This window comes from Carettochelys insculpta, chromosome 11 (genome assembly GCF_033958435.1).
Source record: "Carettochelys insculpta isolate YL-2023 chromosome 11, ASM3395843v1, whole genome shotgun sequence".
NCBI classification, from domain to species: Eukaryota; Metazoa; Chordata; order Testudines; family Carettochelyidae; genus Carettochelys; species Carettochelys insculpta.
In genome coordinates this window covers 5,608,745-5,633,839 of record NC_134147.1, presented here as the reverse complement: position 1 = coordinate 5,633,839, position 25,095 = coordinate 5,608,745, and the positions used below count along the sequence as shown (strand labels likewise).

The 25,095-nt window shown below is 40.0% G+C and overlaps 1 protein-coding gene across 9 annotated transcripts in view; it reads right to left on the bottom strand.

Annotated features, from left to right (window-relative positions):
* Window positions 1–25,095, bottom strand: part of NISCH (nischarin) — a 54,045-nt gene that overhangs the window by 16,051 nt on the left and 12,899 nt on the right. For 6 of the 9 annotated variants that reach the window (XR_012646928.1, XR_012646929.1, XR_012646927.1 and 3 more), the window contains exons 4-14: window positions 23,611–23,659; window positions 20,963–21,126; window positions 18,950–19,045; window positions 13,558–13,653; window positions 12,776–12,928; window positions 9,423–9,491; window positions 8,755–8,940; window positions 7,354–7,482; window positions 4,364–4,477; window positions 3,210–3,315; window positions 243–364 (exon numbers count right to left, since the gene is read on the bottom strand). Coding sequence is in view for 5 of the 9 variants with exons in the window: in XM_075004839.1 (XP_074860940.1) it covers window positions 243–364; window positions 3,210–3,315; window positions 4,364–4,477; window positions 7,354–7,482; window positions 8,755–8,940; window positions 9,423–9,491; window positions 12,776–12,928; window positions 13,558–13,653; window positions 18,950–19,045; window positions 20,963–21,126; window positions 23,611–23,659 (1,284 nt within the window). In the remaining 4 variants the exon portion in view is untranslated. Of the gene's footprint in view, window positions 1–242; window positions 365–3,201; window positions 3,316–4,363; window positions 4,478–7,353; window positions 7,483–8,754; window positions 8,941–9,422; window positions 9,492–12,775; window positions 12,929–13,557; window positions 13,654–18,949; window positions 19,046–20,962; window positions 21,127–23,610; window positions 23,660–25,095 lie in introns of all 9 variants that reach the window. The other 3 variants (XR_012646930.1, XM_075004836.1, XM_075004837.1) reach the window with 3 other exon arrangements.

The window sequence follows — 25,095 nt, the reverse complement described above, 5'->3', positions numbered from 1 at the left end:
ACCCAATTATAAAAGCAAAAAAAAAATTAGTTTGAATATTTCTCAAACTGTAATCTAACAGGTAAGTAATTTGCAGCTAACTTTTCTTTGTTCATTACAGCAATTCACATAGTACAGAAACAATCAGATTAATAAGAACATTCTGCTTCAGACAATTTTAACATGAAGAGATTGTGCTCTTGGAAAAAAAAATAAAAAACAGTTTTGAAACCGAAGAGGCATTGGTGGAGAACTGCAGTTACCTGATTTCTGTATCTAGTGGCTAGTATTTCAGAGCATCTCTGGGTAACTGTATGGTCTGTAGGAGCCGAACTACTGGATGGAGATAAACTGCTGGCTAGGGCTGTTTTTCTACAAATTATTTCTAAAACAAATACAAATCGCTCTTAAAGAATGCTGAAACAAAACCAAAACACATTATCTAACTGCAACTGTTTGACAAGTATTCTCAAAATATCTAAGCAAAACTTGACAAGTAGTCATTAACATAACAGAAGATACCTTCACATAACATAGTGAACCAATCAAAGAAAGTAAGTTTATATAGATAGTGAAATTAAGTCTAACTATAACGGCATCATTAGCTGCATAGAGGTCTGTACTTAGAGCAGGACTTTCAAACAAATTATTTAATTTAGCCTCCTCCTATGGTACAGTAAACTCAGCAGTTAGCTAAAGAGTAACATTTCAAACATTGATTGGCTGAGAGAACAATGCTGGAAAATATGTTTCTTTTCAGATTTTGTGCATTTTCTGTCAGATCATTGTATTCTACTAAATTTACACTCACAAAATCCCATCAACTCTAAACCCTTCCCATACACACCTACTCAGCTCAAAGGTGGCTGGTAGCTACAATACTAATCCTATACAGTTATTTCACCTGATCTCAGAATAATTGATATGAGTTAAACAAAGATGAGCTATCCAAACTATAGTGCCTGAGTGTTTTTAAGCAAGGATTATATGGGAAGTCTGATGTAATATTAATGTAGTTAATACACGATACAGTGAATCAACGTTACCAATTCTAAGTATTGTTTTATCTCAGTACTTCATATAAATGCTTTAATTATTAGAAACAAGTGTTCTCGGCCCATTTATTGATAACAATAACTCATAATGTGAAGTGCAAGACTTGTACATAAGCTATAGACTGGCTTTAAAAGCTCACTAAGTCCAATCAAATATTCTTTTCCAATGCAAATGAACAAAGCTACTTCCTCAAAGGAAACACTGCTTTAACTATGGAGGGAATAAAACAAGCTAAGAGCCACTAAAGAATTATTTCTGGTATATTGCTTCCTGTCTATCTACTTACGTCTCTCCCATAAGTAATTTACTACAACATTTAATCTTATTCATACATCATGGAAACCAATGTTGCCTTGAAAAAGAAAGAACACAGCTCACAGAAACAGCAAGTCAGGGAGCGCATTGTTCCTGCTAGTTCAAAATAACACCAAAAGTGATAAACAGATGCATATTTCAATATTTCTAACTAGAATTCTTAAAATCAAGCGAGACTTTAAAAATACCTTACTAGAATGCCCAAATATTTACAATGATTAAGTCTTATAAATTGACCTCAATAGTAGCAGCTGTGTCACTGGACTTTTTTCACCCACTTTTTTTTTAATTTTGGCTTTTCCTATCTGTTACTAAAACAATTTACCAATGATCCAAGGTAAGAAAAAAAAATCTTAATCCTTTTCCTACCTTTCTTGCAGCAAAATTTTACAAGATGCCTGAGCACTTCAGTCAGTAAGTCTCCTGTTCTTTGATGCCACTATTTAATATACTCCCAAATATTTAGAACAGAAGAAAAACCCATCCTCTCTACATTTCCCAGAAATATTTAAATTCCAATTTTTGCAGTAATTTGTCAGCTATTTCCTCACTTTCCTTTCACTTCTGCATGGATCCCCATCTAAAGCTACGTGTTGATATTTTATTAAAAAAAGCTCTACTCTCAACCAATGACTAAGAATACGAAACACTTTAGTACTCAGAAAAGTAATTACAGAATCAAGACACCTAACACAAATTAAGTAGCAGCTTCCCAAAGTTTGAAAAAAAAACCTACTACATTTTATCTGTAGATTACAAGAGACATCCAACATAGAATTAAAATTGGACAAAGTACATAAAAATAACAGTCATTCTGTTCTGAGATGTTAGTTCCTGTGTTGGTCATGTACAAATAATCATGTGAGTGCTACCATAACACTCTGTTTTCTCATAGAGGAAGATGCTGGGGAAGCCTTGTAAGATTTTTGCAGAAATACTGGTACCGCGTTCTCTCTCAGAATAGGAACATGAGCTCTGGACATTTCCAACTCCCCCACCCAAGTTCCCATGTTTACCCAAAACATTATCAATTGCATCCCATCCCAAACCATACAACTTACCTAACACACCCTTGTTTGCAATATCCTTTTAAGGAACCAGAAGGAGTCTTAATCCTTACCATTTGCTTCCATTTTTTATTTAATCCTTTTCATCTAACTCCACTTACAGCAAACAATCTCAGACATGCATCAGCACTCCTGTAGATTAGCAGCAATGGGCACAGCTCTATAAATAGCATTAATGGCTGCTGCAAAAGGAGATGCAGAGCACAAAGCCTTTTTTGTGCATGCCCCATATATGCAATGGGTTTGCTTTTATGAACATTTGTCACAAGGATTTTGGCCAAACAGGTATACCGGGATCACAGGGTTGGAATCGGTGTGATAACTCAAGTTAATATTGCTATTACATACTTCTTTTTCTCTGCTGCCCCGCTTTGACGTTTCCTGACTCAACCATGTCTCTTGTCAAAAAGCAGTAAGGGAACCAGCAACCTCCTTTAAAGAGCCAAACACCAAACAGGGAAGAAAAGCCATTTGAAAGCATGGCTCTACACAACATTTGCCGCTAGGTCTTTATATATATTAGGAAAAGCAGGAGTAAATACAGCGATAAACAAATTTGCACCAGGTTTATGCTACAGCTACCACAGTTATTGCCACCAGAGGAAAAGTATGGGTCAGAATTTGACTGGTAGAAGCACAGCTTGGCTGTCTGGGACAACACCCTTTCACCTTTACACTTCAAGTGATGCTGACAAAACTTTATATTCTATAATACACTTCATGTATATCAATGCAGCCTAGAAAACCAGGACCAAGAGGCCCAGCCCAGCAGCATGATACATACATGATTACCTTGGCTGGAGCTGACAGGACGAGGCAGAGAAGGAGAGGAAGGATGAACACTAAGAGAACAGTTTGATTTGGAGCTGGCAGCAGTGAGCCTGGAGTCCTCACTGATCTAACAAAGAAAGTATGTGGTGGTTAAAGAAACAAGTATCTAGCACCTTTGATAATAAACATACAGGCAATTATCCGATCCAAGATTTAAAACAAATCCACAGTGTCACATGGCTTGTTTTCTGTGAAAGTGCTGCCATTATTAATAATCTTCAGTTCACTTCCATTCAAGCTGATATTATAACGGGCACCAAACTGCCTGAAATATTCTTTAACTGCAGCTGAGGGGAACTCTGGATATGTGTACGCTACAAGAGAGGGATGTTTATGTCCCTAAGTCTCACTAGCTCTTATGGAGGACCAATGGCACTGTAGCAACAGTAGCACGGTTGGTAGAAGCACAGTTGATATGTTCCAAGAACATAAGAGCAGATAGCTGGTGGGTATGCACTCTGCTGCTACCAATGTTACGCTGCTATTTACACTTACACCAGCTCAGTGCCAACTAGTCAGTGTGAGTACCTGAGCAGGGGAATCACACTCCTAACTAACAGTACAGGCACAGTCTCACCTGATCTTGTTTCTCAGAGGAGAAAAAAAAAAATCAAAGAAATCCCTACCAGTGCCAACAGGGAGGGACTTCTAAAAATTATTTTAATACTTGACTGCATAATCAGTGGAATTTGTTTTAGTGATCCTCTTTGAATTAGCTTTACAAATGACAACATGGATCAGCACAGCTGGACTTCTCATCAAGTTAGCCAGTCTGTATATTGTGAAGTCATTCTATCCATTCCTCCTTCTCCTTATCTGCCAGACCACCACAGAAAAGAAGGCCAAGAAGATGTTACTGAAGTTAAAGGAATACAACAGGAAAAATTAGAAAAATTGCTGCATTTAAAGTGGATCAGACTTTAAACCGGCAAGCAAAGAATGGTTGGTAGAAGTTGTTACAATACAGATGCTTCAACAGTATGTGAAATAGGTCCAAGCATAATTTGAGACATTATCTTAACTTCTACCTTTTTTTTGCCCCCCAACCATCACTATTGCCCATGCTCTACTTACATGGTTTCTAGCCCTTGACACACCCCCTTTTAAATCCTCACCTTCTTATCAGAGTTATTCAGTTTGTACTTAACCTCCTTTGCTTTCTGAATGGCTTTCAACACCTCTACAGTGTCAAGTTCCTTTTCTGTGGTACGGATATTATCCAAACAAACCTGAAGAAAATCCATAAAGACAAACTGCTCGGTTAAGACGCAATAGCAATACTGAAAGACGCAAGACACCACCTCTATTTTGAGATGACCACAGACTATGATAATACAAACATTTGAAGTAATCTGGCACCATAACGGCAAACTAAGAACATAAGTAGGGCTACTCTGCATAGAAAACCAGACCTTCTAACTTGCAAAGAACTGACACAACTTGAAACGCAAGTTCAAAAAAAGCCAGAGAAATTGCCATCACAGCTTTCTAGCAAAAAGTGTTTTGAGGAATACACGTACTGCTTCCCTACCCACACAGGGCCTCAAGTTTTATTACCATAACTGACCTTGTCTAGTGTAATTTGGTTTCCTTCGTTGAAACAGAAAAAAGACAGTTACAGACCTTCTTGTAACTGTTGTTCTTGTCTATTCCAATTAGGTGTATGTGCACGCGTTCACAGTGGCCAGAAATTTTTCCCATAACAGCGCCTGTAGGGTTAGTCTGGGTGCTCAATACACTGCCCCACTGGGTGGGTATTGGAAGAGACACTGACAATACACCTCAGAGAACAACAGTTACAAGGTAAATAACCATCTTTTCTTCTTCAAGTGCTTGTTCATGTGTATTACAATTAGGTGACTCACAAGCAAAAAGGTTATGTGGTAGGGTTGATGCCAAAAGCTGACTGCAACACTTCTCTGCCAAAGGCCACATCTCTGGCATGCTGAGTAATGGCATAGCGGGGCAGTAAACGTATGCCTTGAAGACCACGTAGCAGCCCTACAGATTTCGTGACTACGGACCTGAGCTAAAAAGGTTAGTAGGATGCTAGTGCTCTACTGGAATGTGCTAGGATGGGCAGATTAGGAACCCCAGCTACACCATAGCATTCTCTAATACAAGATGTTACCCGGAAGGAGACAGGCTGAGCTGATACTGGTTGACCTTTCATTCTTTCTGCCACTGTCATGAACAACAGGACAGATTTCAGAAATGGTCTAGTCGTGTCTTTGTAGAACACTAACGGCCTATGTACATTTAAAGTATGCAAGCTTTGTTCCCTGGAGATGCAGTGGGGCCTAGAATAAAACACTGGAGGGAATATAACCCGGTTAAAGTGAAATTGGGACACCGTATCTGGGAGAAAAGCCAGGTGTGTCTAAGTTGTACCTTATCTGTAAAGAAAACAGTATACGCTGGTTCTGATGTGAAGGTGCTCAACTCGGACACCCTTCTAGCTGACGTAAAGGCTACCAAAATGCTACTTTATGAGAGAGAGACAACAACGAGCAACTTGCTAGTGGTTCAAAGGGGGGACCCATAAGTTTACTGAGGACTAAGTTAAGGTCCAAAGGTGGGATAGGTTGATGCACATGTGGATAGTGTCTATCCAGTCCTTTGAGGAATCGAGTAACTAGAAGGAAATATGCGTCTGTGTAGCAACAGTTCTCCATTTGGGCTATCTTACGAGGTATGTGGCTCTGGAGGAAGGCTTTCTGCTGCCAAGGAGGATCACATTCACAAGTCGACAACACTGGGTCTACACTCGAGATTTGTTGCAAGGGCACTGCAGGAGAGGTCAACAAAGTTGCAGGTGTAGCTCCCAACACCACTGGGGTGGAGGAGGGTTAAGTACTGGTGCCAGTGTTAGAACCATTGTCAAAATAGCTTCTGAGGGCACTGGCACTGCAGTGGTTGGCGACTTGGAGGGGTAGAGCTCTGAGGTTGCACTTCTGTTGATGAAGAGGAAGAATGACCATCTGGTCTCCTTTTCTGTGACACTGGTGATAGAGAACAGTGCCTACCAGATGATCCTTTTGAGGATGTGCAGTGGTGTGTCTTCAGGCATCTTGCCTCAGTGCTGAGGACGACAGAATTGTAACACTGTAGAGGATGTGCTTGGTGCCAGGTCCCTAAGGCCCAAGGTCAGACTGTGGGCACAGAGCCTCTTCCAAGAGCAGGATGTTAAGCCACTGTTCTCTAACTATCTTTTAGAGTTCTTGGTTGAAATTCTTGACAAACGCAGCAGTGATTTTTTTGGTGACTCTCTCCCAGACAATATAGGCATGAAGAGTGTGGTCACTTTCTGGCATGCACCTAGCACAGTGCTGGCAGGTCTTAAATCCCGGTGACTGCAACGTACTATGGCTCTGAGGGCAATGGAGACAAAGACCTCCCAGGGGAAAAAGACGCCCAGTAAAGCTAAGGAACTACTAAATAACTAATACAGCTACATATACTACCTAATTAAAAGGAAAATTATGTACCGCAAAGGAAAAAGTGGCACATTTGCAAAGCAAGTGCTAGGGAAGTTCCAGCCTACTGGCACCGGTGGTAATAAAACTGAGAAAAGGAGGGGTTAGTGGGACACTATACTGGATGCCATGAAGATATCACTCCAGATAGTGCCCAGACTAGCACCACAGGCACTGCTATGGGAAAAGTTTCCAGCCACCATGCACCTCTAATTGGAACGCACATGAACGAGCAGTTGAAGAATAACCTCTATGACATGCTAAACATTTTAGGGATGTTAACAGGCTAACTGGTAAGCCTACCAGTAAGCATGAGGCTTACTGGTAGGCTTACCAATTAACTGGCCCTTGCCAGTTAAGTCTAGTGGTGACCAGCCATGTGGCACCTGAGCAGCCCCAGCTTCAGTTGGGCCAGTGGTGGGACCCCATCCCTGCAGCCAGGTGGTGGGACCAAAGGTAAAATGGTTAACAGTTTTAATATCTGAAACTTTCAACAAAATTTTTGCAATCTAGTTTGACAGCTGCATAAAAGAAAAAAAAAGCTGAGCTAACCATTTGTTTTCTCTACAGATTTTAAAAAAATAAGCTTTTCCAGTACCGAATTCCAATAAAAATTCCATATGGCTTACCTCGGAGGCTCTGTCCCCAAACTGGGCTAGCACTTTGGTCCTGTAATCAGGAATGATGCTCAAAGGATTGTTGGATAAGACCACCCTTTCCAAACATGGAAGGCTTCCTATGTTTCTTATTTCATCGATCTGAAAGTATTTGCACATAAATAGACGTGTCACTCAAATCTGCATTATTTCAAATTGAGTGTGTATAGACAAGGGTGGGGAACTGTTTTTGGGTCAGGGGCCTATGACCCACAGAAAAATCAGCCAGGAGCCAAACAAAAGTGGGAAGCAGAAAAAAACAACCCCTCACTGATGTGGCTCCTAACTGAGACACCTCTTTCTCCTCACACTCCAGCCCCAAAGGCTGGGGGGGGCATGGAGAAGAGGGGACTACAGTCCAGGGCTTCCTCCAGGCCAGAGTAACTCTTCTGCGGTGACACCAATAATGCAGGGGAGGGTTCATGATTCAGTGCGTGGGAGGGGGCTGCCAGGGAGCAGGTGTGTAGTCTGCGCCAGAGGGAGGGTGCAAGACCAGGCTGTGAGCAGGTTTCTGGGGTCTGGGTGGGAGGGCAGGTACAGGAACAAGGCTGGGGGGCTAGGTGGGAGGGGTGTGAAGGAACAGGCAGAGGGTGGGTGGTCTGAGTGAGCAACATGGGGTATAGGACTGACAGGCAGAGGGAGGATGGTCTGGGCAGGAGGGAGGGTACAGGAAAGGGCAGAGAGTGGGAGGGATCTGGGTGGGAGGGGTTGCAGGAGTAGGGAGAAGAGCTGAGCAACGGTGGGGAGTGCTTACCTTCAAGTGCTGCTGCCACTGCGCCTTCCCCCAGCTGGGGAATGGCAGAGCAGAAAAATGCTACCTTGGGAGACTTTCCCCACCCCACCACTCTGATTAGCCAGGACTGTGGCCAATCAGAGAGGTGGCGGGGGGCGGGTGGGAAGCCTCCAGGCAGCACTGCACTGACATTCCCCCAGTCATAGGAGAGGAAGGGGAAGTGGCAGCAACAATGCACAGAGCTGCTTCTTGCCCCCGCCATGCAGAGCCCATGGACTGGACCCAACCCTGGCTTGCCTGAGTCCAGCCTGTGAGACTTGGGGCTCTAATCCTCCCCTAAGCAGGCCCGAATACTGTGGGGAAGGGAACCTCAAACCTGGGAGGAGTGGGAAGGGGAGGCAGAATCAGGCAAGCCACAGGCCACATCTCGACCATGGACTGGAGATTCCCCACCCCAGTGTAGACTAAAGCATATGGTCAATAAAACAGGAAAAAAACAATAATGATGCAAACAAAAAACAATTACATCTGTATTTTAACTTATTTATCTGAAGCCACTCACTCTGAAATGTACTGTCCACAACCTGATGAACAATTTTTAAAAAGTTCATTTTTTTGTTCAAATGAAACTAAGAAGTTACCTGATCTATTTTGTTGTTGCTAAGGTCCAGGTTGACTAGTGAGTACAGTCTGTTAAGGCCACATAGCCTTTCCAGGAGGTTTCCAGCTAAATTCAGAGTTTTGATGTTCCCAATTTTTGCGTGAACACCTTCCAACAATGCAAGTTTGTTGTACGATAGGTCCAGATGAATGAGGTTGTAAAGATGCTGCAATAGAAGAATGCAGCAAAATCACAATCAGCTCAGTCAAGTTAAACAACATCTTTTGCTAATGCTCACCCCTGATGTGTACAAGATTACACTCCACACTCAGCAGCACTGATTAAAATATATACGCGTAGTATCATTCATCCATGTGGGCCTGATGCAGGGAGGGAGAGATCCTCCTGACTCAAAACTGCAGACCCACACTGCCAGCTAGCTGTTGTGCAAAGCAATAAAAGCTGCAGAAAAGCTGGTGAAACAAGAAAAATATAGGAAGGGAAAACAAAAGACTGAAAGTAGTATATGGTGGAGCATGGACATGGAAGAAGCTAGCTCAAACTGTTCTTAACTATGTTCTGATGTGATCTTTACAGATGATGCATTATTTATGGAAATGCCAGTCAACACCAAGTCCAAAGGAAGCAGTCTTTACCATCACGTTCCAAGGTCTGAGACAAAATTCAGTCTTCAAAAACATCACTGACCTGTAAATTCTCTATGAGCGACACATCATTGTGACTCAATTCTAGGAATTCAATCTTTGGAATTAGTTTCTGGAAGAAAAGAAATTGTTTTATTCAGTACAATGTCCTTCAGTTTTTGTCAATCTGTCCACATTTCCCAGACTGTCAGATGATTAACAATTAAGAAAAAGGCATATATCATTGTCCCAAGTCTCTAAGGTTTAAAAAAATTTAAAAAAAAAACAACACCTCACTCATCCACCCACCCAATGTGGTATTTCTACAACTTAAGTGGTACCGCGAACTTCTTCAAAAAATCGTTATCTCTACTTTGAGAAGTGAGGTCAAGATCTAATTAGAAATGTTGGTTTCATACTCAGTGTTAGGGGCCTGTCTCCCACTTAAGCCATTCATCATAACCCAAATTCATTTGAGATGTTTCACCTTAGCAGGATGGATATTTAGATCATATGGAAACCCAGATAAAGGCAAGGATCACAAGAATCACATCACCTTGAGTTCCTTCTTATGTCTACTATTCATGCATCAACTTGGTATCTCGTGGAAGCATTTATAAGGCCACAATAAACTCAAGATCCCATATACACCCTAATATCAGATTGATTCATATTGGACAATGAAAGTCTCATTCAGAGACTTGTTATACTGCCTGCATTCTATCCTTGCTATGGTTTTGATCTCCCCAAAGATCACTCTTTGCAAAAATTAGTCAAGGGAGGATGGACTGCACTGGGGATAAGGCTCTGGATTTGGACACAGCAGACCTAGATTCTTTTCTGTCTATGTCACAGAATTCATGACCTTGGACAATTCATTTAATCTGTGTTCTAGTTCTCGGTCTGTATAATGAGAACAACTTTGTAATCTCACATATGGGTTGAGGAAAAATTTGTTAGCGTTTTGTGAGGTGCACAGACATGACAGCAGTGACTAATATAAAAACATAGCTTACTTTACTATGTTTAATTTGGGAGATACAGAAGCAGCATGGAAAGAAAAATACAGGAAGCAATGATTTGACTGAATACTTAGTATCATAGAACAATAGAGCTGGAAGAGACCTAAAAAACCCATCAAGTCCAGCCCCCTGCTCTAAGCAGGACCAAACCCATCAGATCAGATCAGATCAGCCCAGCCAGGGCTTTGTCGAGGTGAGACAAACACCTCCAGGGATGGAGACTCCATTAATTCCCTGGCTAAACCATTCCAATGCTTCACCACTCTCCTTGTGAAAAAGTTTTTCCTAATGTTCAACCTGGACCTTCCCAACTGCAACCTGAGACTATTGTTCCGTGTTCTGACATCCGTGACCACCGTGAGCAGCCTCTCTCCAGCCTCTTTGCAACCTCCCTTCAGTAAGTTGAAGGCTGTTATCAAGTCCCCCTTCAGTCTTCTCTTCTGCAGACTAAACAGTCCCAATTCCCTCAACCTTTCTTCATAAGCCATATGCTCCAGCCCCCTAATTATGTGGTTTTCTCTTTCAGAAGACATTTGATGCTGAATCCCTGTCAACTGTGCTAATATAATTGGCAGGATTCAAAACTGCCTTTAAACACTGGTAATAGCAAAGATTCAACCAAAAGATCACTTTCAAAGCCCATTCCAGAACAGGATTTTATTTTTTTATAACTAGGTTAAAAATAAGACTAGTTTGAACAGCTAAAGTTTCAGATGACCTGCAGTATTTTTTTAAAATTCACCTCATCATATACACAAAATGGTGCATACAAAAACTGCATTTGACAGTGCCCTTGCTTTGCCCGAGGGCAGAAACTACTGAAGTAAAACAAGCAAACCTGCAATTTCACTGCTTCAGTAGCTTCCAAAATTAATGATTTTAGGGCTGTCAAGCAATTAAAAAACTAATTGTGATTAACTATGTGATTAAAAAATAATTGTGATTAATCACATTGTTAAACAGATTACAATTTATTTATTCTAGATGTCTTCTATATTTTCAAAGATACTGATTGAAATTACAACAGAACAGAAAGTATCTGCTTCTTGTTTACAGTCTCACCTGAAAGTGAGAAGCACCATTCTCATGACACTGTTGTAGCTGGCACTGCAAGGTATTTATGTACTAAATGTGATAAGGATATATATGTCCCTACACACTTCAGCCACCATTCCAGAGGATACATATCCATACTGATAATGGGTTCTGCTCAATAACAACCCAGAGCAGCGCAAACCAACACATGTCCATTTTCATCATTTGAGTCAGATGCCACCAGCAGAAGAGGGAGATGTTCTTTGGTGGTTCAGATTCCATCTTTTCCGCGTTAGAGTGCTGCTCTTTTAAGACTTCTGAAAGAATGTTACCCTCTAAGATTCTGGAAGGCACATAAGGTTCTAGTACATTGGGTAGAGTGCTGCAGCTATCTTCAGAAATATAACATTGGCACCTTCTTCGCATTGTCAAATCTACAGTGAAAATGTTCTTACAACGAACACATGCTGGGTGATCATCTGAGACTGCTATACCATGAAACACAGAAGGAGGGGGTAGAATTAAGCAGGAGACATACAATTCTCCAAGGAGTTCAGTCACAAATTTATTTAACTTTTTTTTTAAATGAGCGTCATCAGCACTGAAGAATATCCTCTAGAATGGTGGCCAAAGCATGATCGAACTACTGTATCTCGCATGTAAATACCCTGCAATGCCAGCTACAAAAGTATTATACAAACACCTGTTTGTCCCTTTCAGATGCCAATGTAGATAAAAAGCAAACAGCATTATTTCCTATAAATGCAAGTAAATGAGTGAACAAGAAATAGGACTGAGTGGACTTGTAAGCTAACATTTTACATTATTTTGTTTTTGAGTACAATTACTTAACAAAAAAATCTGTATCTGTAGCAGCACTTTCATAGTAGAGATTTCACTACAGTATTTACACGAGGTATATTGAAAAATACTATATCTTTCATAATTTTTATAGTGCAAATATTTGCAATAAAAATAATAGAAAGTGAGCAATGTATACGTTGTCTTCTGTTATAACAAACCATTGTTTGAAAACAGAAAATTACCCAAAATATTTAACCAATTTCAACTGATATTCTATTTTTAACAGTGTGATTAAAACTATGATTAACGACAATTTTTAAATTGCCATTAATTTAATTGTGTGAGTTTACTGTGATTAGGCAATGTCCCTAACTGCTTCTTCTGTGATTCAGATTGTCAATGTACATTAGTCAGTGCAAACAAAACATAGACAAATGGAATTTTCTAATATAAATTTCAAGCCCTGTTGCCTATCTAGATTGTTCCACGGAATGCTCGTCATACATTTTTTCCAAACAAGAAAATGTCTTAATGACTAAGCTCATTGAAGTCTTACCACTGAATCATCAATCTGAGATATGCGATTGTGACTCATATCTAAGGTTGTTAAAGTCCTCCAAGTTGGGATAACTGCTGTCACAGGACAACTTGAAAGAGCACCCTCTGGCTCCCAGTGGTCAAATTCAGAGGCCTCAGGCACTAGAATTTCCTGTTTAAGACAGACATTAAAAACTTTTAAAGCATTCTGCCTATGCCTTCAGGGAAAACTAATCGTTCTCAAGTCTTTCAATAGTTTAGTCAAGAACCTTTGGCAAGTGTTAAAACACATTCAGACTAAATTTAATATACCTTAATATCTACAGTGTCAGGATTGAAACCCCAAGAACCATGCTACTTTTGGGCATATGGATGGGAAATTCTCCTAGCAGTAGCTGGAGAATGGAGAAAAATCTGCATGAACACACTGATTACTTAGAAATGACATCATTGTCATGAACACCAGACACCCTGAGCCAAGGAGAGGGCAGGGAACAGTATAAGCAAGTAAAATATAGTTATGCATTGTAATTATAATTTCCTCTGATAAGAATATTTTTAAATCTTTCAATATTTTATTTGTAAAAACAATTGTTAAGGAGTTGGCACACAGACAGTAAACACTTCCTTCCAATTTATAAAAGTGACATTATCCCTTAAGGTACTATATGACCCTTCAGTTATATGGCTCACACAGTAAAATTTGACACATAATGAAATGACTTCAAATAAATGCTCCTGCAACTGCAATGCTTTTGGACAAGCTTTGAACCATTGCCAGTCTTAGAAAATTACACTTACTTTCATGGAGGTTGCTGAAAACCGAACACTCATCGTGGTTAAAGTTGGCTTTGATGAAGTCAGCCCTTTAATAAGATTTGCACCACAGTGATTTATCTGTTTAAAGTGAAAATACAGCCTTATAAATAAGTCACACGTACATTAGTTTTAGAACATTAGGAATAAGAGGCTAGCGTGTTCAAAGGCGCAGGTGTTCAAACCTATCCACAGAAAGAGCATGTATAAACTTTCCTTTAAGGATAAAATAAGCAACAGGACCAACCAAGAGAGGATCTAGTCTTGTGCACTGGAACTTGGTCAGGCCAAAACAAAAGCAAACAATGAAATCAGTGGGGCAATTCCGAAGCAGTGAAATTCAAAGCTATTTCAATAAACCAGCCAGCACAACTGAACGTTATCATGCTGAAACTACCCAGGCAGCTTAACGGGGAACAATGCTTCACTCTTACCAACTGGAAAAGATTCTTACAAATAAGTTTAACTGTATTTGTAGCAATAGATATTTGATCATATTGACAACCCATGTGCATTCTCAACATTAAGTAGCATCATAAGAAATGGAAGAGACTAGGCTGAATGACAAATTTTCCAGTGACTTCATTATATGCGACAAATTAAAGAATATTGGTCTTTTTACTTGGAGGTTTTTAGGCTCCAGTCTGCACCTCTTTGGAAGTGAAGAACACCACTGTCACCTGAAGTGTTTAGCAGACTCAGACTAGTTGGTTCCTAGTAGATAAAAGGCTACAACGCACGAACACCGCTACAAATGACACCATTGTGGGCAGTATCAGAGACAAGCTTGACGGGGTATAGAAATTGAGATGTGTATAAGTGGGGTCCTTCCAGGACAGAACTGATACCGCACTGGGGGATGTCAATCCAGAGGTTTCCAGTTACAAAACCCTTCATGTTAAATCACTTTTCCTTTTCTGTGGTCTTTTTTAAAAAAGTGATCAGCCCCATATGAAATTCAAAGCACGTTTTAGTTGGTGTAGCCTTCTGGATCCCCTCAAAGGGTTACTGATTTACTTCCTTCCCATATTATAACATTTATTTAAAATAGCTTTAGTAAATAAATGCCATCAAGAGAGGAAGCTAATAAAGGAGTTTTGGAAGGAGTAGCTGCAGACTCTGTGCTTGAAAGTAGTGGGGCCTGGTAAGTGGAACACTTGGTCCATCTGTGGACTATATGGCTAACTGTTCTCTGTGTATGGGCTGCCTAGCTGACCCAGGGGCCCATGAATAAGCAGGATACCTCACCAAAGGCTGCAAGGTTCCAGGCCTTGAAACTTTGATCAGTGCCTTGGCAAACATGGTAAGGCTCCAGACAATACAGGCAACTAACAGGGGTGTTCCAGCTTTCCTGTAAGGTTCAGCACGGTGTGATATCAGTCAGCAATGGAATAGTGATGCCAACTTGCAATAGATATGTCATGTTCTTTCCTGCCAGTAGACAGAAGAGCTTGCCTGTGTATTAAGTGCAAGCTGGTAACTGTGCTGGAGGAAAAGATTCTAGGATTGGTGGGACAGGTTGAGAGGTTACTGAGAATCAGAGAAGCCATGGAAACAACCAGGTTTGGAAAACACCAATATCCCAAATCCAAGGAAGAATGACACTGGTCTGAAACCCAGAAATTTTAAGGCGAGCAGAATCAGGATCATCTAGCTGACCCCCCAAGAAATCAGAGTGAGAGGAAGTCATAGAAGGTCTGCTCATTTGTAACCACCAGAGGCAAGAGGTCATAGCAGCTTTTTACATAGCTGGAGACAGATAAGGATGGGCAATCTGTGGCCAACAGAGAGAAGATGACCAGCAAGAATTACGTAGCTACAAGGTTTCTGATACAATGTGCTTAATGTGAACACTATAGAAGATACTTCTGTAGATCCACAAGGCCTAAGAGAACAGAAAGAAGTACAGGACATATGTGGATGTCAGTTGGGCCCAATCTATACGAGAATAAAGTTTTCCTGCAAAAAGTTCCCCAACCATCCAAGGAACACAGACAAGCCTTATTGTAAGTTCAATATTCAGACAAATCAAAGGCAAGGTACAGGTGGACAACAGGACAGTGTGTTACCTTCCCAGAGGTATGACAAGAGATGTCACTCTAACACTCAATAGGTTTTCTGAAGTCAATGGTCTAAGATCCACTGGGGATGGTTTCCTATCAGCAGTAATGAAACCATTGCAGGATACCTCACACATAGTAGATGACTTCAGGGAACTTGGAAAAATTCTGAAGAAAAATGTTCGAGTAATTTCTTCTGACATCCTTCTTGTCCCATTAATGATGGGAGACAGAAGGCCAAAGATTGAGGAAGTGAATCACTGATTAGGTAAGTGGTGTAAGGGTAAAGGATTTTGGTTTTGTATAACACTGGTCTACCTTCAATGAGGCAAGAGAGCTGTATATTTTGAATGGTTTCCACCTCAGCAGAAGGGGAATGAATCTCCTTGGAGATCGGCTGGCTAGAATAATGAGGAGAGGTTTAAACTAACAGCAAAAGGAAAGGGTTAAAATAGGGAAGATATGAGCAATGAGCTCAAAATCAAGATGATGAGAAAAAAAATTAATCAAGGAACCAAAGGACATGAAGAGAAGAAATTTCTGCATTGTCTCTATACCACTGCTAGGAGCATCAGTTAAAAACTTCAAGAGGAATTGGAAATGCTCATTTATTACCATATATTAGGCCTAGTGGATAGTACTGAAACCTGGCGATGTAATTTGCATCACTGGAATATTAAAATGGTTATAATGTATTTAGAAAAAACAAAGAGGGCAAAAGGCAGGAGGAGATACACTACCTGCTTCTGAAAAAACAAAAAGTCCTGTGGCACCTTAGAGACTAACAAATTTTGGAGCATAAGCTTTCGTGGGCAAAGACCCACCTCATCAGATGCACGTCACCTGCTTCTGAGTCCTGGATAACTCTAAAGAAAAGCAGACTGAAAGCTTAGGGTAAACTTGCTAAGTGAAAAACACAAGGTGGAGTACTAGTTGATATTGGCTACAGACCACCAAACTACACTAGAGAACAAGATGACCACCTCCTCATGCATCAATCTACACAGGTTAGAAAGAAAAGGTGCATGACTATGGGGGACTTAAGTACAGTGACCCATGCTGGAGGTCTCATGCTCCCAGGACTAAAACCTCCTTGTAATTTTGTAAACATTACAGGTGATTTCCTAAGGCAAAAAGCAGTGCAGCGAACACTGGGGAATTCTTTATTTGACTATGTCCTAACAGATAAAGAACAACCAATCATTGAACTTAAAACAAAGAAGATAAGCTGAAAGTGACGAGAATAAATAAGAAAGCAGGATATGTAGAAAATAAATAAGGTAAGTCAAAGGCAAACAAGGAGAAATCTATCACTAGCAAGAGTTAAGGACAAGAAAGAATTTTTTTATACATATATTAGTAAAACTGAATCCTGACAATGGTAGTAGTCAATGACAACGCAAACAACAGAGGTGTTCAGTATTTCTGTTTCGTATTTGGGGAGAAAACAAATATATCTCACCTTATGATATGGTTAACCAGAAGCTATTAAAGTTAAACTTCTTTACTATCAGTAGATCTGAGTAATTTGCGTCCAAGAGTTTTAGAAGAGCTCGCTGATGAGTTCGCTGAACTGTCAATGCTGATTTTCAAGAAGCCTTGGAACACTGGGGAAGTTCCATAAGACCAGGAGAAAGCTATTGTGCCAATTTTCGAAGAGAATAAGCAGCATTAACCTGACCACAGAGCTCTTCCCTTACAGAGATCTGAAGAAGAGCTTTTGTAAGCCTGAAAGCTTGTTTCTTTCACCAACAGAAATTGGTCCAAAAAAAGATATTACCTCACCCACCTGCCTTTATAAAATAAACATGGCACACAGAAAACTGATTACAAGCTGGCTAACTGATAGGTACCAAAATGTAACTGTAAATAGGGACTCATCGAGGGATATATTTCCAGTAGAATCCTACAGGGATCAGTTTGTGACCCTATGCTGTTTAACGTTATTAATTGCATGGAAAAAATCATCACTAAGGAAGCAGCAAGTAATGAAGACAGGTCACTAATGATCACATGAGCCAAACTGCTCTGAAACTTGGTACCATCAACAGTACATGTTTTAATATAGCTTAATATAAATGGACACGTGAGAACAACGAACAGAGGTCATATTTATATGATGCATATCTGTTAGTCTGTAAGTTGCCACAGGACTTCTTGTTGTTTTTGAAGATACAGACTAACTCAGCTATCTCTCTCTCACTTAATGGGGAGATTAATCAACCACTGGAACAATTTACACAGAATTGTGCTGGATTCTCTATCACTGACAATTTTTAAATCAAGGCTGCTACTGTTGCAAAAGATAGGTTCTAAGAATTGTTTTGGAGAAGTTCTATGACATATGTCATAGAGGAAGTCAGAATATACGATCACCATGATCCCTTCCAGCCCTGTAATTTATGAACCTATACGAATTGATCTGAGCTCTTCTAGAGGATTCTACGCCTCTGGTGTATTTACCATTATATTATCATTTGCTGTACTCCTAAAATGGAAATTTGTTATTTCTTTATATTTCATAACAAAGTACAGATATTGGCAGGTCTCTATAACAAGTATATAGTATGGTAAGCAAGCTATGATGTAATCCATGAAATAAATGACTGAAGTTTTAACAGTCTCAAAGGGTAGCCATGTTCGTCTGTAGCTTCACCAAAAAAACCAAGCAGTCTTCTAGCACCTTAAAGACTACAAATTTTATTCATTAGGCAATGAGCTTTCGTAGGTAAGACCCACCTAATCAGATTTTTTTTTGTGTGTGAACTTTTTACAGAAACTTGCTAGGCTGCACTAATGAATGCCAGACCAATTGTAAATAAATGTTTTGCAATTTAACAAGTGAACAAACAGAAGTGCTGCACCACAAAGTGTACTATAAGAAAACATGTTATTTCATGCTATATTTGTAAATATTTGGTATTTCAGCAAATAAAGATGTTTTAGTAATAGGAGATCATGCTAAAACTTTGTTATTAGATCTTTTCTAAGAAGCAAGATCATTGCAAATTCATTTGATTTTTATATCTAAGAAAAAAATCTACTATAATTCTATTAGGAATCTTGCTCTTTAAGCAGAAAATGCAAAATAAGCTGTTCTAAATATCTAGTCTAGCATTCATTTTTTAGAGCCTAGAGAAAGTAGTACTTGTCTCCCTTATAAGCAATAGATATAAAACATTGTAATTACTTCAGGTGCCAAGCCAAAGTAAATGTAAACTCACCAATATTAAGTAATACACTGCAATATCGGTACTGCAAAACTGCTTTTGAACAGACATTAGAAAATTAGGGAACAAAGAGTATGTTAGGCATACCTCTATCTGATGAAGAGATTTAAATATTGACAAATCAAAAGGCAAAAGATGCTCCTGAATGTTGCTGGTTCCAAAAGGTCCCTCTGTGCCAGTTACCTAGTAGGCCAGATTAAAGATAGAATTAATAAATAAATAAATCAATCACATACCTGTTTATCAATGTCTGTTGCAAATTACAGAGACTAAACCATATAAATATAATGGAGAACCTTACAAAGTGACAGCCAAAAAGTTGAAGGGTTCCACTGTTAATGATCCTTGAATAAAATTCAGCATTTAAAAACAGAGGGGAAAAACTTCCAGGAAAAAGCCAAACATACAGAAAGCAAAGAGGTGAACTTGAAAGCAGGCTCACACTTAAAACACCATAGCTGTTTGCTTCAGGAAAAATGCTACCCTGCCAACAGAAAAGCTTCTCTCATCAGCAGTGGCTATGTCAATGTGAAAACCCTTCTATTGATGCAGTGCAGCCTATTTGGGGTATAGGTCAGTATAACTGTGTGGCTCAGGGATTTATGGAAGTTTATAGTACTGTCCGGGCCTATGGCTGCTATTTTGTGCTCATACATTGTAGCATCTGGAGTTTCAGCAAAGACTTCATCGTTAAGACTGTAATTAGTTTTCCATTCTAAGCTAATGGACATTCTAATTCCCACGTACCAATATAAACTCTCTTCTTGCAGTGAAATCAGAAAAGTACACATTTTTCCATCTCAGAGTTACAAGTATGGCAAAGCACTTCCAACCTGACAGCCTTTAAAAAGAGTTGAATTTCTGCAAACTTCAGAGCGAATCTAGTTAAGTCCAAATCGGTATTATTGGATTGTCTTCAATTAATATTACTTACTATCAGTACAGAAAGTTGGGAAACACTTCCCATGAACATCTGAATTTGAGAAGCCTATAGGATATCTTGCTTGAACTCATCTGAGGTTTACAAGCTGTGGAAGAGCTGACACATTCTAGCAAAAGCTATCACAGAGCTTACAGGATCGGAAAACACCATTGAGGCCAAAGAACACCCAAGCCTGGGCAAGCTCTGCTGCACTGGAGCAAGGCAGGGGAACTGAAAAGCTCCACAGAAATGGAACTGCAGGTGCATCTTTGCTTCCATAGAGCACCATAGCTTGACACCTTCTATATTCTTGCTAGCTGTTCATTTTTTGCCTCGTAAGGGACTATACTCCCTGTCTACTGCTCTGTGACACTAATTATTCTAATCCCAAACAAAAATAACATTTAATGTGATTAATAGGGTTTAGATTAATATTTAATTCGATAAATTGTATTAAGGGTTCAAGCATGTAACATGCGTGCTTTAACTTTTAAGTACTCCTGAAAGGTCATCTTTATAATTAGACTTCAGAAGTTGTATGTTCAGTTGGATAGATTTAAATCAGAAGACAGTTAAGACACAGGGAAGCTCTTTTTAATTATGATACCCATTTAATTTTGTTACTTCAGAAAGGAGGAAAACCTTTCTTATTCACTTCAAATTTGGTAGAAAAAATCTGCTTTGGCTAAAAACTAAACTTATCAGTGTTGACACTGCCATACAAATTTTATTTTTAAGATTATAATGGGCTAAAACTGTTCTTTTGACAGACAGCTGCAGAAAAAATGACTATTTACAATTACAGCTACAAAAACTATGAAGTGAAGATGATGGAGTGGACAAAGGTTTTATAAAATTTACCTAAAACAGCCAGTAGTATCGAGTTACGTGCCAACAAATGCTCAGAGAGATGACACGCCTGTACGACTGCACACAGTACCTACAATGGGGCTCTGGTGAGGCCACGTACTGCAGGAAAGTATCAGCTGCTATGTTGCTTTTAGGAACAATAACATGAAGATTCTAGGCCACCTAATCAGCCTTAATATTGGTGTTTCTATGCTGTCAAAGGATTGAGTGGCACTGACAGCACACTACGAAGTTCTAGAGGATACAAATGAAGACTACAAAAGAACCGAAGGAAAAATATCAACATTATTTACATCAACATATTCTACCTTTAAATATTTGAGTCTACATGTGAAATCCAGAATATGACCTAGATCTGTTTTGGCATCTCCATTAGCACACGTAGGTTTCCCCCGTTGCAATTGTTGAGTGATAGCATATAACTGCAGTGGTCTGATACTGAAGACCTCTCCAGCCATTAGTAACTGCTCGCCTGAAAAAACAAAACAAAAGCGACGTTAAAGATAGAGCCATAATAGTTTAAGATTTCACCCAAAGGGTGAAACAGCTGATTCCCACCACTGTTCTGGGGAAGGAGCAAGAGAGGAGTATTATGGTGGTGGTGGGAGCCTCAGGTGGGAGGGAGCTTTAACTGGTCACTCTTTGTTTACTCTAACACTGACTAAAGTACTTAAATAACATCCATTTTTTTTGCAATTTTAAACAGTATTTGAAAAACAAACTGTGGACTTCTCGCATCAAAATATAAATGCTTAAAATAAGCCTTCAGTCACAACTGGCCTAAAACTCCTAATGAAGTTAAAGGCCTACTCACGTTACCTTTAATAGAAGCAGGATCAGACATACTGAAGCCCATTTACCTAAGGTAAAAGACCATACTTTCCTCTCCAAGCTGCCCTTACATAAATTCATAATTAACACCAACAATGACATATGCAGAACAATTGTTCCTTTTAAAACAAAATATTTGCAGACTTCCTAGCATTTGCAGTATATTATGGAGAATTACAGAAAACATTTATAACGGCTATACAGTAGGGTCCCTACATTCGTGAACTTGAGGTTCACGAATTCAATTATTTGTGAGAGGCTGCTTCCCCCAGGGCTCCAGGGTGGGGAGCGCTGGTGGCTGCTGCCTCATTAGGGCTCTGGGCAGGAGCCCCAGCAGCTGGGCTCCAGATGGGGAGTGCCGGTGGCTGCCATATTTGCAAAATGCAACATTCGTTGAGGATTCTCAACATGGAACCCTCACAAATGTTGAGACCCTACTGTACTAGTAGGCTTGAGGGCTCCCACTGTACAGCAGACAACAACTTACCTGGAGGTTGCATTCTTGGACAACCCCTCCTAAGTCAAATTTCACGTAACTCAGGGGAGCCAGGCAACTGATCGGTGCAGCACTGTGAGTGGTGGCCAGCTGAAAGCCTGCCTCAGGGCGGCCCGCTGTTCACAGAAGAGGGAAAACTGATCAGTGCCGCTGCACTGATCAGTTTCCCAGCTCCCCTGAATGGCAGGCAGCCCAGAGCCAGGCACCAGTCACATTAACCCAGCCACTCCGTCGTGTTAACCCGAGATACATGCAACTCGAGTGTGTGTATCTTAGGGTTTGACTGTATTCTCAATATCCAAATGAGTGCTAACTATCTGAAGTACAACATGTGTCCTACATATCCTGACTTTATGCCAAATTTTCTTCAATCCCTTCTCATGCCAGTATGCTTATGTACGACTGGTTTTCAAATAGTACAAAATAGCTTCAGCTTGTCAGCCCTCATGCACATCTGAACATTCTACTTCGATTATAACAGATAAATCACAAATAGATTGATCTGGAATTGTTAGCATTTTCCCTCTCACTCAGAGGAGGCAATTAGACATTAGGGACAGAAGAGGCATCAGTTTTTGTAACACGCTTCATAAATTATGGATGGCATTTCCAAAAGCACTCTGATTCTTACCCCATGCTACCTTACTGGAAGCAGAGGAAGGCCTGCTGCAGAGGACTTTGGAAATCTCATCCTCAGTGCTGAAATTACAAATACCAGGATCTGCCTTGCTCTTGCACACCAGTGTAAATCCAGAGCAACTCTGTGGGTGCTAATGATGTATGTATTATAAATCAGGATGGAATTTTGTCCTGTAAATATTATTTTAAGGAGTTCCACAATTTTCTGAATAGTCCCTTTGAAATGGTTTCACAATTACACAAATTACAATTGCTAACATACAGATCAGCTCCATCGGCAGCAAGACCAAGGGAAGTGACTGTACTAAAGGAGAAGGAATTCTGTCTCCAAATCTTGGGAACAAATGCCTTTTAACAAGCTGACTGGAATGCATTCAGAAGACTAATTAGGAGGTTAATTAAACTATGAAGTTAGAAGTAAAAAATTGCCACAAATCTATGTACAGTGAACAAATAAAGTTTTAACTCAGCTTACACTAAAACAACTGGAATTAATGTGACAAGGTATGTGTAAGTTACAAGAGGAAATGTTGGAATATGCCACATCAAATTTTGAAGGAAGTTTCCTGGTGAGTGCTCCCCGGAGTCATCGTATGAAAGTTCTGAGTTTTGGAGACGTTTCAGTAAGTCCATTCCAAGAGCCAGAGACTGAATACTCATGTGATATCTATTTACTACATTTCCACGTAGCTGTTCAGAGCATCTTTATAAGCCAGCATTGACAAGGGCCCAGTCTTGTTCAAACCAAAATACATCTGTCCAAATGGAGCATCCATCCAGTAAGGAAGAGTGGATTGCAAGAGACAGAAGGGAGGAAAGCAAAAAAAGCACCACACAAAACAAAACATAGCATTCAAAGGGAAAATCTCTACTTGGCTGCCTGGAGACACCTCACCCCATGTATATTCATATACAACTATGTTCAGAACACTTGCTTACTGAAAGCATGCTATTACTCTCTGTTAAACTCTAGGCAATTTGTTACAGTACCTCTGTGAAACAGATCCTCAGCCAATGCAGCTGTGATCCCATTGATTTCCTGCAAAGAACAAGCCACTGTAACTGACTAATTTAAAAATGTTGCATTCTTCAAATGTTAACATATCTGACACATACCAAAAATCTCCCTTACTTACCATAGTACAAGACCTTTAGAAATACCTTACAAACGAACTACTGAGGCCATAATTATATCTTACAGATTTTAATACTAAAGTCACTAAGAATACAACCTACAATAATTTTGAAAATTAAATTATCTAAAGTTAAATAAAGGCAGAATTAGACTAGATATAAATTTAACAGTTAGTAGAGCAAATACAACCAAGAATACTAGCACTACTTGAAAGTAAGTTTATTCCTTCAACAAACTCTTACTCATTGCTGAGAAACAATAAGTCTGGCGCTGGGGCAAACCTGAGCCTGGGCACCTTCCACTTTTTCCCTCCCACACAAACCCAGAGGGCAGGAGCTTCACAGAAGTGAAGTGAGTGCCTTTTTTTTCCTGCTTCTCAGTTTTCTGGAGGAAACATGAGAGTTTTTTTCTCCTTTCCTTCTCACTGGCAGGGATGAGGTCAGTGAGAGTTGTTTTTTTTGTTTGCTTTTGCTCTCACTTGTGTGTGACTCCAGCTGATTTTTCTGTGTGTCAGTTGCCCCTTGTCCAAAAAAGGCCCCCCGACTGCAATTTAAAAGTATTCTAGAAAAGGGCTTCTTAAACTTCTAGAGACCACAGAACACCAAACAATAATATTTTGTATGTGGAACACTTAACCTTTTTCTTTTAAACAAAAAACAAACAAACAAAAAAGCCACAAAACCAAAACCAAACAGCAACACACACTGCAAAAAACAAAAAAATAAATTTAACCATGTATCAGAGCAATGAAGTATCACTATCTGGTTTTAATAACAGAAAACATATACATGTGCTGAACATCACTGCTAGTTGCTATGCCACTGTGGAATGCCTGTGAGCTGTTCACAGATCACCAGTGCTCCAGGGAACACAGTTTAAGAAACACTGTTCTAGAACATCCAAGCAAACAGAGTTAATGAGGTCATACATCAACCCAGATTTGCCCATTAGGAAAAGAGGTATAATTTAAGCAACACTGCAGTTTGCTAACACACAAGGACTATCTAAACACCAACCCTGTGTCCACACGAGCCCCTTCCTTTCGAAAGCGGCATGTTAATGAGCAGGTTCGAAAGATGCTAATGAGGTGCTGCAATGAATATGCAGCACCTCATTAGCATAATGGCAGCTGCAGCGATTTGAAAGTGTGGCTTTTCGAATCACACACCGCCCATGGAGAAGGGACGTTCCAAAAGGACCCCCCCCCCCCCCCCGTTTTCAAAAGCACTTCTCCCTAACACCAGATAGGAAGAAGGGCTTTCAAAAACCGTGGGGGGTCCTTTCGGAAGGTCCCATCTTCAGGGGCGGTGTGCGATTTGAAAAGCCGCACTTTCAAATCG